This window comes from Amphiprion ocellaris, chromosome 9 (genome assembly GCF_022539595.1).
Source record: "Amphiprion ocellaris isolate individual 3 ecotype Okinawa chromosome 9, ASM2253959v1, whole genome shotgun sequence".
In the NCBI taxonomy this organism is placed as follows: domain Eukaryota; kingdom Metazoa; phylum Chordata; class Actinopteri; family Pomacentridae; genus Amphiprion; species Amphiprion ocellaris.
Genome location: NC_072774.1, coordinates 33,686,587 through 33,700,580, shown reverse-complemented (window position 1 = coordinate 33,700,580; position 13,994 = coordinate 33,686,587). Strand labels below are relative to the sequence as shown.

At 40.3% G+C, this 13,994-nt stretch overlaps 1 protein-coding gene across 2 annotated transcripts; it reads left to right on the top strand.

The window, feature by feature from the left end:
* Window positions 1-7,901: 7,901 nt before the first annotated feature.
* On the top strand, window positions 7,902-12,126 carry osr2 (odd-skipped related transciption factor 2). Of its 2 annotated transcripts, none has more exons than XM_023271496.3 (4): window positions 7,902-8,174; window positions 10,164-10,845; window positions 11,197-11,296; window positions 11,601-12,126. In XM_023271496.3, exons 2-4 carry the CDS (start codon window positions 10,202-10,204, stop codon window positions 11,781-11,783), a joined length of 927 nt encoding a protein of 308 aa, XP_023127264.1. In that variant the 5' UTR covers window positions 7,902-8,174; window positions 10,164-10,201; the 3' UTR covers window positions 11,784-12,126. The 2 variants fall into 2 exon arrangements, with proteins under 2 accessions (XP_023127264.1, XP_023127265.1); XM_023271497.3 differs by having other exon boundaries at window positions 7,904-8,174; window positions 11,683-12,126.
* Window positions 12,127-13,994: the final 1,868 nt, after the last annotated feature.

The following is a 13,994-nucleotide window of genomic DNA, read 5'->3' as shown; positions in this document are numbered from 1 at the left end:
AATTAGTTCAAAGAGATTCAGTGAAAGATGACAGGATTTAGATATATTTAAATCTGGAGGTTATGTGCAGCTCAGATAAAAGCTTTTTGTGAGCTTTAGGAATGCTGTCAGGCAGATTTTATAACTTTTAGAGAAAGAGCCCGGTGTCAAGCCTTTGATTTTATACTAAACTTCTTCTATATTGATTTGTTCAAGGAAAATCTCAAGATGTATATGTTTTCAAGGGTTTTTGGTTGCTCTTTGTGGAGTGTTAAGCTTTATTTCATTTTAGAATTTGCTCTTACAAGTTGTCGTGCGCTGCACAGTGGCGTAGTGGTTAGCACTTTCGCCTTGCAGCGAGAAGATCCCCGGTTCGCATCCCGGCTTTCCCAGGATCTTTCTGCATGGAGTTTGCATGTTCTCCCTGTGCATGCGTGGGTTTTCTCCGGGTACTCCGGCTTCCTCCCATAGTCCAAAAATATGCTGAGGTTAATTGATTACTCTAAATTGCCCGTAGGTGTGAATGTGTGAGTGCTTGTTTGTCTATATATGTAGCCCTGCGACAGACTGGCGACCTGTCTAGGGTGTCCCCTGCCTTCGCCCGAGTCAGCTGGGATAGGCTCCAGCCCCCCCCGCGACCCTAATGAGGATTAAGCGGTGTATAGATAATAATGGAAGTTGTCGTGCTGTTTTGTTTTGATTACTTTAGCATTTTAATTTGTTTTACATGTTTATACTACAAGTTTCTATCCTATTTCTGTGGTCCTTTTTAAACATATTTTTGTTGTTGCCCATCTCAGAACACGTAGAGCATTTTGGTAAACTGTGCTTGTTTTCAAAAGCTGGATTTGATTTGCTTTGATTTGATACTCTCTGCAAGTAAGCAAATAAGAACATCTCCAAAACTATTCCTTTAAGGCTTATAAGGAACACACTGTAAACAATACGAATTTCCTCCTGTTACAAATAATAAGCCAGAGCTCAGTATAAGAAACTAATCATTTACATAATGTACTATCTGAGCAGGGCTGCACAGTAGCTCAGTGGTTAGCACTGTCGCCTTGCAGCTAGAAGATCCCTGGTTCGTGTCCCCGTCTTCCCTGGATCTTTCTGCATGGCGTTTGCATGTTCTCCTTGTGCACGTGTGGGTTTTCTCCAGGTTCTCCAGCTTCCTCCCACAGTCCAAAGACATGCTGAGGTTAACTGGTGATTCTAAATTGTCTGTATGTGTGATTGTTTGTTTCTATATGTAGTCCTGTGATAGACTGGTCACCTGTCCAGGGTGTCCCCTGCCAGGGTGTCCCCCACGACCCTAATGAGTATTAGACAGTGTATAGATAATAGATGGATGGACAATCTGGGCAACAGACAGGTGACCTCCTGACCCCTACAGTGAGTGGATCCAGTAGCTCTGTTATGCTGTGGGACTCATTTGTCCCTCTGAAGGGAAGGGTTGCTGTGATTCAATACATAGTTGGTCTGAGTGATCAAATTTCTCATATAATGGAACATTTCTCTCCTAATGGGAGTGGTCTCTTCCAGGATGACAGTGTCTCTGTCCATAGGGCATGAGGGATCACTGAATGGTTTGATGAGTATGAAAATAATGTGACTCATGTACTGTGGTCTTCACAGTCACCAGATGTCAACTCAGTTTAACACCTATGGGAGATTTGGGACCAACCGTGCTCTCTACTACAATCATCAAAACACCAAATGAGGGAATATATTTTAAAAGAATGGCATTCTATCCCTCCAGTAGAGCTACAGAGACTTGAAGAATCAATGTTAAGGTGCACTAAAGTCGTTCTGGTTGCATGTGGAGCCTCAACACCTTACTAAGAATCTCTATGTTTGTTTTTCCTTTCATTTGTTAATAATGCAATCAACAATTGTGCAATTTCATCACTTCAACCTGAAAGATGCAGTAGTAGTATCGAAGATTTTAACTGAAAGATGCCTGAAAGGTGACCTGCCAATCAGTCAGCGTTCAGTGACAAAAATGCCACAACAGCCATGATGGAATGTGTGGAGGGCAACAAGGCATAAGGCACCTTTTAAAAAGCAAAAACAGCCCTCACACCAACGGAGCAGCTGAATCCAGAAAATCCCCACCCGGCAACAAAAACGTCATGCCTGTCACAGCTGAGCCATGAAGAGCTTCAGAACATGCTATGAGAAAATACCTTTTTCATGACGATCACGTATAACAATGTAAAAATGCAGTGACCTTACAGTGAGGAGAACATGCTCGAGACAGTTTGATATGACCCTCTCTGCCTATATTGTAGCAGGGGAGGAAGTGGAGCCCAGAGTCTGCAGGATACTGTTCACCTAACCCAACTCTCCTGCTGGCTTTTTACACACACACTTATCCTGCTTCAACACCACCCTGCACATATGTACACATATACACACAGCTGCGATGGGGTGGGGAGTTATATGGCTTGCACTTATTCTCATCTCCTTCTTGGTTTCTCACTTTCCAATCATCTATTTTTCCATGTTTCTCCTGAAATCTTTCCATCCATTCCTGAATTTCTTCACACTTACATCCCTCTTGTCCTTCCATCATTTCAGCCTGCTCTTGTCTCTCTATACATCCGTCACTGCAACTAGTAAAATTATACAGCTATCTCATTTGATACACTTCATATTGTAGTATAAAGCCTTTGTTGACATTCTCATGGCCTCCATTCTCAGCTGCCTATGAAGCGTCTCATATGTTAAAAGCATAATATCCCAACAGAAAATGCAAAGTGCTAAACTGACTCTCATGAATTTGGTCCAGTATAAGCACTGACATGGTGCTGATTTTTAGGCTACTGTGCAGATGATCTGACAAAGATCAGATGTCTAATAAATCATTTTTGAGGCACGTTTATGATCATTCTTCTCCTCACTTCTCCTCTCTGCTCGCCATCAGACCAGACAACAAATAACATCGTCATCTCCATGGCAGGGAAACATTACCACAGACAACCAGAGGAAGCTATTTGCTGACAAATGGGATTTGGTGTTGGGCTTGAGCTGCATTAACTGGTTGGTTTTATTGGTTGAAGGAGACGATATCATGGTGGTTTTCTTCTCTATGCCTCTCTGGCAGAGTGGATAACGTTGCAGGGAGCAAAGGCGTTCGGTCACGCAAAGGTGCTGTTAAACAGATGGCAGGAGCCCAGTGAGGAAAGTGGCACTGGACAGCAGATGGAGAAAAGATCATGCAGGAGACCAGAAGAATGCAGTGTATATACTCCACACAGTGCCAGTACACTGTTCCAGCACACATGCACTCGATGAATCTGTCTTCTAGTTTTTCTTCATGGAATGAGAATTAAAAGACATAAAAGACAAAGGTATATAGAGATATTTCTTATTTCATGGGGAGTGCTGATTTTATAAATGATATGTCCCCTTGTGGCCATCATCCAAGTTCTAAAACTAACAACAATGCTCTCATCACAGAATGATACAGCTTATGGTGACACATCATAAAATGCTACGGCACAGTAATTTAAGCGTGAACCAATAGGGGGCAATCTTGTACAATAAAGCACCAGAACAGAGGCTGCTGCAGTCATAGCTGACCTGTGTGGAGTGTCCAGGAAAAGGAGGCTCTGCAAAATGTCACTCTCATCCACTTTCTCAAACCAGTTTGAGACAGTTTATTAATGTATTGGATTGTGTGTCTAATTTAAACCAGTGGAAAAACATGTTACTTATTTTTATTTTCCCTTGATTGCTTTGGGTTTTAAAATAATGTAATTCTCAGGAGGTTGTGAGACAAACTCTCCAAATAAACCTGATGTCAGAGCTGGCATCAGCATCATGTCGCCAATAAGTAATCTTTTCTAAATTGCAAACTGTAAAGGAGATGTTAAAGGTATTTAAAGTTTTTTTTTTTTTTTACTATCTGAAAATAATCATCTTTACTGATCTTAAGAGCACAAAATCAGTACAATCACACAGATTAATGACTTGTTCTTTAAAGACCATCTTATTGCATTTATTTTTGTTGCTTAGGGACTCTTTATAAATATCATGAAAAACACCTATGAGCTGTTTTTAGCTTTCAAAACTTGAAGTTCAGTGATACAAAAATGGCAGAAACCATAGAATAGATAATAAAAAACTATTTAAATTAGTGCTGTAAAATATATCCTCACCTATTAACAGAAAATGTTTTTTTAGAAAGTGCTAAAATGTTGTTTTAGTATCAGGTGTGCTCTTTGTCATTTTAAATTATTTGCTTGATAATTATTTAGAATAGTGTTGTGTCTGGAAAAAGTCTGACAAACTGATATGTGCTTTGCGTCATGCATTTAACACAGAGAGTCATAACAGAAAAGAAGCTATCTGTTTCACTTTCAAACAACAACAACCCATGATGCATAACCCCCTTCTTTACTAGAAATGCACAATTTCAGGTAAAGGGGTGTGATGTGGGGGAAAATGTGACTCGGAGGGTCTTTGAATGAAAAACACCCATCCTGAGAGCTGCTGCCGGGACAGGATGAGTGAGAGTGTAGGTGGGGATGTGGGGGCTTTGAAACCACAGCAGGTAGATGACAGTGGCAGGTTCACCTCCCCTGACTCTTACTATGTGGACCCCGACATCCTGTCTGCCAGCAGGCACAGAGACACAGCGAGACAGACACAAACAGAGCCACACTCCAGAGCAGGCCAGCAGCTCCACGGACTCCACAGCTGAGGTAAGGAGGAGCATTTAAAAGGGAGGTTAACAGGATTTACAAAGGTCAAACATCGGCCTGTTGAATCTGAGTTTTATGTTGTCATATTGAAGGACACTGTAGGGCTAAAGTAACAGTGCTCATGGCAAGGTTTTAGTTATTTTACTGTACTACATTTTAGTTTTTCTACATAGAGGAAAGGAAGAAATATATTACAACCTAATTTGTACATCTGTTGGTGTAAAAAATATTACCCACCATAAATGCTGTATAGTGTAGAAAAAAAAATCACATCAATAGCTACTTTTGATTAAATCATGAGTAGGAAATGTTTTAAATGCATCCATACAAATCAGTCTGTGTACCTTCCCTTCAAAGCTGTGAGAGCTCTGTTTATTACTAATTCCTCTTAGTTTTCTGTTCTGTCACTCAGTGTTATTGGAAGAGGAGTGTCGGCCATTACAGGCCTGGCAGCTGCACAGAGCTGCAACACTGATCCTCTGTGGGAGTCATATTATCATAGAGAATGATGGCGGCTGCAGGGGACTCAGGGCAGGGCCAAAGGGCAAGACACTAACTCTCTGGCTCTGCCATTAGCACAACTATAAAGAACAGAGTAATCCTATAGCGCAGATTAGTGCAACTGTAAAATCAAAACTGGAAAACTGAGGCCAAAATGTCCTGTCATGAGCATTAAAAAAGACTCCATGCGAGATAAGATTCCATGGTCTCCTCGGGTCCCCATAAACTTGATATTTTAATGAGTCATGTTTTTAATAACAGTGATATCACAGGAGACTCAAAGTGAATTAAACGCAACGAGTCACAGAACATTCACCTCCAGAACTGAATTATTATTATTATTGTTTAGGGGTATTATAACCAAACCACGACTTGTAGGAATTCCGTGAAGTAAAAATCATTTCACTATAAAATCAACGAGGAGAACCACAAAATAAGCATATCACATATGAAACTGTATATTTACCCTGTAATAAGACTTGAGTGTTTCATTGAAGGAGTTTAACTTTTAACCCAAGGGGGGAAAAACTCTGTTTCCACATCGCAGAATTTTTTTTTCTGATTTTCTAAGATTTTAATGAATTTAGACTGTATGGATTTCACTGGCAAATGGAAATGTAATTATTGGTGAATGTATATCTCTCAGACGAACCCAGGAGATATTTAAAAAATTATTGGTTGTCTTAATCGCCCCTTTCCACGGGCTGAAAATAAACATCATTTACATTGTTATAAATTTCCAGGGAGAATAGGATATGTTGAGAAAATGCCATTATCTCCAACGTAGAGAAACGCAGGGCTTTGTGTGTATTCTAATCTGTCTGTAGCTGTTCAGTGTTTTGACAGTGAAGATAGAAGCCGGGGTGATATGAAACCGAACGAAAACCACAAGCATGTTGTGTGCAGACTACGTTCTGCAGCTCTAAGAAAACGAAAATTAGACTACATGAGCTCTTGGGGGAGACTAAACGTCTGTGACAAGTGCTTTGGTTTGTTATCTCTCAGAATGAGGAGAAATCTGTGTGGCCCTTTGCTCTCATGTGATAATTAACTCGGGTTTTAAAAGCGCACATGGAAGAAACTCAAAATGATCCGTGCACTAATGAATTATATTTAAATGACTGTTGTTTTTCGTTTGGTAAATAGCTTTTTCATTGTGTTTAGGATAATGCATTGAAGATATATGTTTTTTTTTAAATTGCAGATGTTTAAACAAAGTTTTTATTTTCTACAATGTCGACAAAAAATATAAAGTTGCTCCAACAGACAGTGTTCTGTCAGAGCCGCAGAAGCTTCAGAGAAGAACCTGTTGTGTAATAAATGGCCCAATAGGCGGCGCTGCAGACTTTCATTCTGCACATCAGATTCCTGCAGCAGAGACTCCAAACCTCTGCTCCTCTCCACATTTATGAATTACACGTTCTTGTAGAAAACTGAACTGTGCTTCCAAACCAATCATCACGCATGTTAAATTTAATTAATTAAGGAAATAACAGAAATAAATAAAATAGTTGGACCCAGTAGAGTGAAGAGTCCCATTCATGTAGTTTGAAAATAGCACTAAAGAACATTTATACTTTTATTTAAATTCGTATTCAATGGACTTTTTATAAGCAGCCACGTAGGTGGAAATTCTAACAAATTAAACAATGTGTTTTATTTTTTAAAAAATGTTTAATTAAAGCCTGCATGTGGGTCTAAAGTCTCCTCTGTGTGTGTGGAAGCACAAAAAGACGCACTTCAACTTCTCAATCCGGCTGTCAAAAGTCTTCATTAGTTTGTGCATCTAAATCCGCGGTTAGAAACAAACCGCGATGTAATTACAAGCCAGTGCAATTAGCCTCATACACTCTGTCACTTCATTTAATACAAATAAATGACTGAACAGTTATACCGGTGTAAAGGGGGACAAAAAATAGCAGATAACTGATTAAAGCTCATCTTTAAACATGCATACATTTAGTTCGTCCATATTTTACTCTTTAAGGCTGTTTGATTTACCTTTTTGCACACAGTTTGTCAAATCTAGTAAAAAGTCAGATCATATTTGTGGAACAAATCTGTGTGGAAAGCAACATATTTAGTTATAAATAACAAAACTGTCCAGGCAACCTGTGATGATGTAATTAGACAGATTTATTCAAGTGTTTTCACTAAAAATATCAAACTGCACATGGGTTAAAAAGCAGCTCACTGTCTAAAGAATACAAGTGAATTAGACTTTGTATTTCTTCTCCATGCTGCTGTTCTCACATTGTTTTTTTCTTTCTTACAGACCTCAGATTTTTTACTTTTTTTTTTTACTCTTACCACAATTAAACAAAACGATTTAATGTGGTGGGTCTTTCTTGTGCCCTCCAGTTAGTAAAGGGGATCTACGGTTTCAGAAAAAAATCTAAGAGAATCGTGTAAGGTGCTCAACTGTCCAAAAGCACGTTTTCAAAAGCGTGGAGGAAAAAGCGTTCAGGGTTTCCTCCCGTGCTTCCAAACATGTCTCCAGGAGAAGGTATCAGCCTTGGCTCCGCGGTATAAGTGAGGTGTCAGGCAGGTTTGAGTCGAACACGTTTCTCTACTATGGTCTGGAGCCTTAGTTGCTATCCAAACACAAATAAACAGAGGGGAACATTGGAGTTAATGATAGAGGAGGGGGGCGGAGGCGTGTCGGAGGGCGGGCTGTGCGCAGAGAGAGTCCCGGAGCCCTAAAAAGTGAAGAACCGCACACTTTCAGCCCCAGCTCCGGACGGGACTCCCACGCCGCTCGCTGTTATCTCTCCTCCAAACTTCTCCGTGTCTTTCCACAACTTTTCACAACTTGTCACATCTCTGCACAAGTCCGAGACGGCAGAGTTGGCTGCATGGCTACATGAAAGTTTCATGGACTTGGATGTTGGAAAACTTTTAGCGACGCTTTACTGGAGCTCGTCGCCTCTATAGTTACTGTGGATTACTGACATACCGCAGGACCTTTGGCAGCTATTTATTGGGGTAAGATTCTGTTTAGCAAAGTGTGTGTCAGTCTTCTGCGGGAAGGGAACCGTTCAACTCGCTTGTTAGAGCGTTTTATCCAGAGAGAAACTTTAACTCTCTGAGATGCAAACCAAAGAAATCACACTTTTAGCGAAGCTTTTTAACCAACTTAAAAATTAATGAAAAATGTTCTAGAGGAGAGGAGGTTGCTTTGCGATGACAACCAGGCTGAGGTCACAGTTCACTCATCGCTGCTCTCTGTCCGCTGCGCACAAGATTACTGGAACAAACAGTGGCATTAGTGTTTGTAAAGACTTGTCACGGCTTATAGCAATTTGAAACCATCTGCCAAATATTTAAAAATCAAACCTGAGAAGCATTCAACAAGACAGGACACTTGTGCTGCTGCCAGAGAGTAAATGAGGTCCAAAGGTGAGGAAAGAACAAGCTGAACGGAGTTGTGCTTATGGGCAAAGAACAACAAGTGCCTTCACGGTGACTTACGGTGCACCTGTGCGAAATTATATTTAACCCCATCGCATCTGCGAGGAGGGAGAGCAAAGTAGGGAGAATTTCAAAGATCTGTGCAGCAGAAAAAGTAACGACCTGACTGAAACAAGCGAGCAGCAGCCCTCCGGCTACCGTGTGCGCAATTCTGCAAGCCCTCTCCAAGTGTGGATAATGCCTTTATCTCCGCTGCGCTTCCAGGCAGGCAGGCAGGCTGGTGAAATGTTCTATTCAAACACGACTCGGCCTCATCAGTGAAAAACTCTGAGCTTGTTATTTTATAAAACACAAATCAAGAAATAGTTTTTAAAGAATTATTCCAGATTCTCCACTAGATAGAAAGGTCAGCTCGCCGTCGCACCGCTGGCTGCTCGCCAGTCCGGCTTTCACCATCTGGAGCCATGAACTGTTTCTATGTGGGAAAACATAACATGTCATCCCCACAAACACGGAACCAGGCCAGTTCTTACGCTGTCAGCTCACCTCATTTGTCCTACATTTACCAGACAAGCGGCTTCTGCTTTTATTTAAAGAAAACTGTCTTTTTAAAAAATATTAAAAATGTAGGTTAAATGATCAGAAGTTATTTGCTCGTATGTTGTGTTGTCCAGGGGAAAGCAACTATATACAAAAACATGCAGTAAAATAGACCTAAAAGACAAATATTAGTGTCTATAAAATTAACTATCCGCAACCATCAACACAAAAGCATTTCCAGCAAAGATAAAAGTAGCTCTCCTGTGGTTAATAGCGAACATTTGTGCGTTTTGCTCTGACTCATCGCACATTTGAGCTCTGCTGGCAAAAAAAGGAAAAAAAAATCTAACTTCTACAAATCTACACACAGAGCACTTGTTTTGCATTGTGAAACACTTACTACAACGACAACAGAGTGTCTTCTCTAATTATCGTTTGAGATTTAGTGCTTCTTTCAGTATGATCTGAAATTGTAATTTACAGTGTTAATTGATGCCATATGAGCCGTTTTACACCCACTTAATTTAATTACACTTTCGATGACTGATTTGTTTTTATAAAAATTGCTCTGAAGCACATCTCCGTTTTAATGGATCGACTCTCTCTGAACGTTTAAAACGACTGTTTAAATTCTCTGTGGTTTTAGCTTATTGCAAGCAGGGTTTTACACATCATTATCAGCAGCCTACAGGGCAACGCTGCTGCACCTTTACAGGTTCAGTTTATTTACTTAATCAGCCCCTTCACGCTGTGCAAGTTGTAGAAATTCAAGTAATTAATTTGAAGCCTTATCGGGGCTAAAGCAGAGAATATAATCACCTTTGTGGCCGAACATATTTTAATGTGATAAATTCCATCAGGTTAAATTAGAATAAAAAACTGAGCACAAACATGTCAGTAAAATAGTTGTGCATATGCTAACAGGTAGTTTCATGACATTTCTGCCTGCCTTTGTGACCACATAATTACCAAACATAAAGTAACCCTGGCATTAACATCAGCACTCTGTTCTGCTGTCCTCAGGGTATATCACCGAGTCTTCTGCAGAGGTCTGAGCCGAGATGGGGAGCAAAGCCCTGCACGCTCCGATCCCCCTGCACCCAGCTCTCCAGCTCACAAACTACTCCTTCCTGCAGGCCGTCAACACTTTCCCCGCCGACCAGCTGCAGGGACTGTACGGCCTGAGCGCGGTGCAAACCATGCACATGAACCACTGGACTCTTGGCTACCCGCACATGCAAGGACTGAGGTCGACGATCACGGCAGCCGCCCAGGGTCTGGTGGACCCCCGGATTCCCTTCCCAGCGTTACCCTTCACCGCCGCGCAGCTCTTCCATCCGAAACAAGCCACCGTTACGCACGGCATCCCCTCGCTGCACAAGGACAGGCCGAGGTTTGACTTCGCCAACCTGGCCCTCGCTGCCACTCAGGAGGACCCACCGAAAGGTGCGGATCTGGCAAAGTTGGCATCGGGACTAGGGGGAACCATCTCCGAGCTGAGCAAGCTGTCCCCGGACAGAAAGCCTACCCGGGGCAGGCTCCCATCCAAGACTAAAAAGGAATTTATTTGCAAGTTCTGCGGCAGGCATTTCACCAAGTCCTACAACCTCCTCATTCACGAGAGGACCCACACAGACGAGCGGCCCTATACCTGTGATATTTGCCACAAGGCATTCAGAAGACAGGACCATCTCAGAGACCACAGGTAAGATACATTTATCGCTCATGTTGTGATAATTACGCACCGAGTTATAGATGCCCCTGAAATTCCCTGCAGCTTTCCCAACTTCTGTCGTTTTAAATATATTTATTTCTGTAAATGAACCATTCTAAGCTGGCTATTAAAATATATATTTATTCTTAATTTTACTGTAAAACACAGACAGATCTGTTCCTAGGCTTCTCTCCATGAGGGCGCTAAAGCACTTTTAACATTTAAGTTGTACATTGAAAACTTGCACAGTGGAGATTTCTCCTGCTCTGCCTTGTGACGTTTCTAACTGCTACAAGCAAATCCACGCATGAGCACACATTAAGTGTCATTTCTGTTTTGCAGATACATCCACTCCAAGGAAAAACCATTCAAATGTCAAGAATGTGGGAAAGGATTCTGTCAGTCTCGAACTCTAGCCGTCCATAAAACCTTACACATGCAGGTAAGCTCAGAATATTACCGTGACCTTAACTGTGTGATGCGTTATGATCATAATTCACCTGTTATGTTCTGTCTACTGCATGCATGGGGTTATTAAAAGATCTCACAAAACGAGTGTGTTTGGCCTATTACCATTTTTTATTTAATGAGTGAGAGATACTCATAAAAGTGACTTTAAAAATTACTGTACACATCAGTAAGTTAAAAGTGACGCAGCAGTTTATTTAGATGATTGAAACATATACCTGATAGACGTTCTATACAATTAAAGGGAATAATCCTTTGCTTGCTTTAAATCTAAACAGGAGTCTCCCCACAAATGCCCCACATGCGGAAGAACCTTTAATCAAAGAAGTAACCTGAAAACTCACCTTCTCACCCATACAGACATCAAGCCCTACAGCTGTGGCCGCTGCGGAAAGGTGTTTCGGCGCAACTGTGACTTGCGACGGCACAGTTTGACGCACAGCCCACATCAGGACTACTAGCCTGGACAGACTAACAAAATAACAATGGACAAAACGCAGAAAGACAAATCAGCGGCTTTTTTTTTTTTTGTTTTGTTTTTTTGTTTTGTTTCGTTCAAAGACATTCTCCAAATCAGGACGTTTACTGCAGCACGCTTTTACAGTGGAATTTCGGTCGCACCTCAAGTGGAACAGCAGCGAGCGGAGCCAGTTTTCACTCCACCTGTAAATATCAAGACCATGTACATAATGTTTTGTTTTTTTTTATTTTCCTTTCTGTCTTTGAAATGACAAGGTTGTCAAAAAAACAGTCATAAGTTTAAAATATGTTCATTGTATTTTAGAAATAAATATTTCCATGATACATTTTGCATTTGTTCTGTTTTTTATTTCATATTTGCTACGCCACACGAGCCACGATGTTACAGCCTCTGAGCAATATTTAGATGAAACCATTTACCATGGCCATCAAGTTAATAGACTGTATGTTTACAGCCAGCAGGCAGCTAGAGCTTATGTGGCTGACTTGTTGGGCTTTTTACAGCGGATCCGCAGATATCAGTTAGCAGGGAGCATGAAATGACATGCCTAGCTGTTAAACTGTCCCACAGAAGATACTTTAATAAGGAGGCTCACCAGCGTCACAAGGAAAAGGATTTTAGGAAATTAAAATGATGGCATAGAAGAATTACCTCACGCAACCTTTTCTTCCAGCTACCTAGTAGTGTTTTTATGACCTCTGAATAATAAGGTGCATTATTAGGAGCCATATTCTTTATCTACATCATCTTTGGTATCATGATTGACCTGCAAAACGGCTGCAAAGCATTTTAACACAAATGTGGTGATGTGTGTGATGACAGATCACAGTGGAATTTTTATTTTTATTTTTAAAGGACATCAGTTCTGTTAAATTTACTTGCTACCAGTTATTACTGAACAGAATTTAAATGTGCTTCAGTATCGCTCAGGCGGTGGGATGTATTCCAGCTCCACATTTAAGTGTTCATCTGTTTGTGCTATAGCGTAATCAAATTGATGTTTAAATGAAATATTTGCCAAAAAATAAGGATCATGCAGCCTGACAAGTTCAAGGGAAACGATGTGTACGTCGGTCACCGCATTTTACAGCCTTTACGTGGATTCGTAAAGGGATCTATACAGTAAGAGTTGGTTTTTATCCAACTTAACTTTGACCAGCCACTGATTAACCATCAGAGCTGCGGCCTGTAACCGAATGAGATCATCTATAATATTCCTTTTGATTATTATTATTATTATTATGGAAGATTCATCTCCATGTCTGTCTGCGTTATTTGGCCTTCAGGCCCGACGTTTCCTGATTTCAACAGCCAGACGACTTGTTTAAAACTTGATTTTCACCTGATAGTGCAATTAATTGCTTGAAAAATAGTATTTATTTCTAATGGGCTCGAAAATAGGGCCTGGAACAAGTGCGCTTACAATAACAAGTGAAGATTTAAAACGGCGTTCATTGCTGCTGAAAGGCCATTAACTAAGGCCGGGTTTATTCCGCTCTGCAGGCTGGGATTTTCCTCATTCTTTTCTAAATGGCAAGTGCAACAAAGTGCAACGTTTCCAGCGAGCTTAGATTTACAAAAAACAAGCTTCACAATTACATTATTAAAAAATTAAAAAAATAAACTTGCAAACGATGCAAATACAAAACGATTATAGATTTATTAATATTAATATTAATATTAATATTAATATTATTAATAATAATAATAATAATAATGTGCGTTTAGAATTTAATCTGCCATTATTTGTTTAACAACGTTTTATTTCAAGCTGTATGAACTTCTAATAAACTATTTCGTTTAGTTAAACCAATTCTAATCGACTGAAAAAAACAAATAGATTCTGAAGTATAAATATGATTTTATAGTATGATGCTGAATGCGACATATGGTAACTGGTGTACAGTTATTTTAAAAAAATAAAATAGCATATTTTGGTTTTGTATATTGGAGTCCTGCACCTTGGGGAAAAAGGTAGATCTTTAAACAAGTGTAAGTATTTTATTTTTCCCGGATAAGTATTAATTTTAATTTGATGGGACTTTGGTCGATGGGAAGTCGGCAGATATTCAGGAAACAGAATATTGTCATTGAGAAGAAAAACACTGATTGTGTCTGTCCACGCGGAGATCACATGAACCAAACAGAAAAACAACAGAAAGTACATTTTGTAATTTATCAGTGGCTTTAA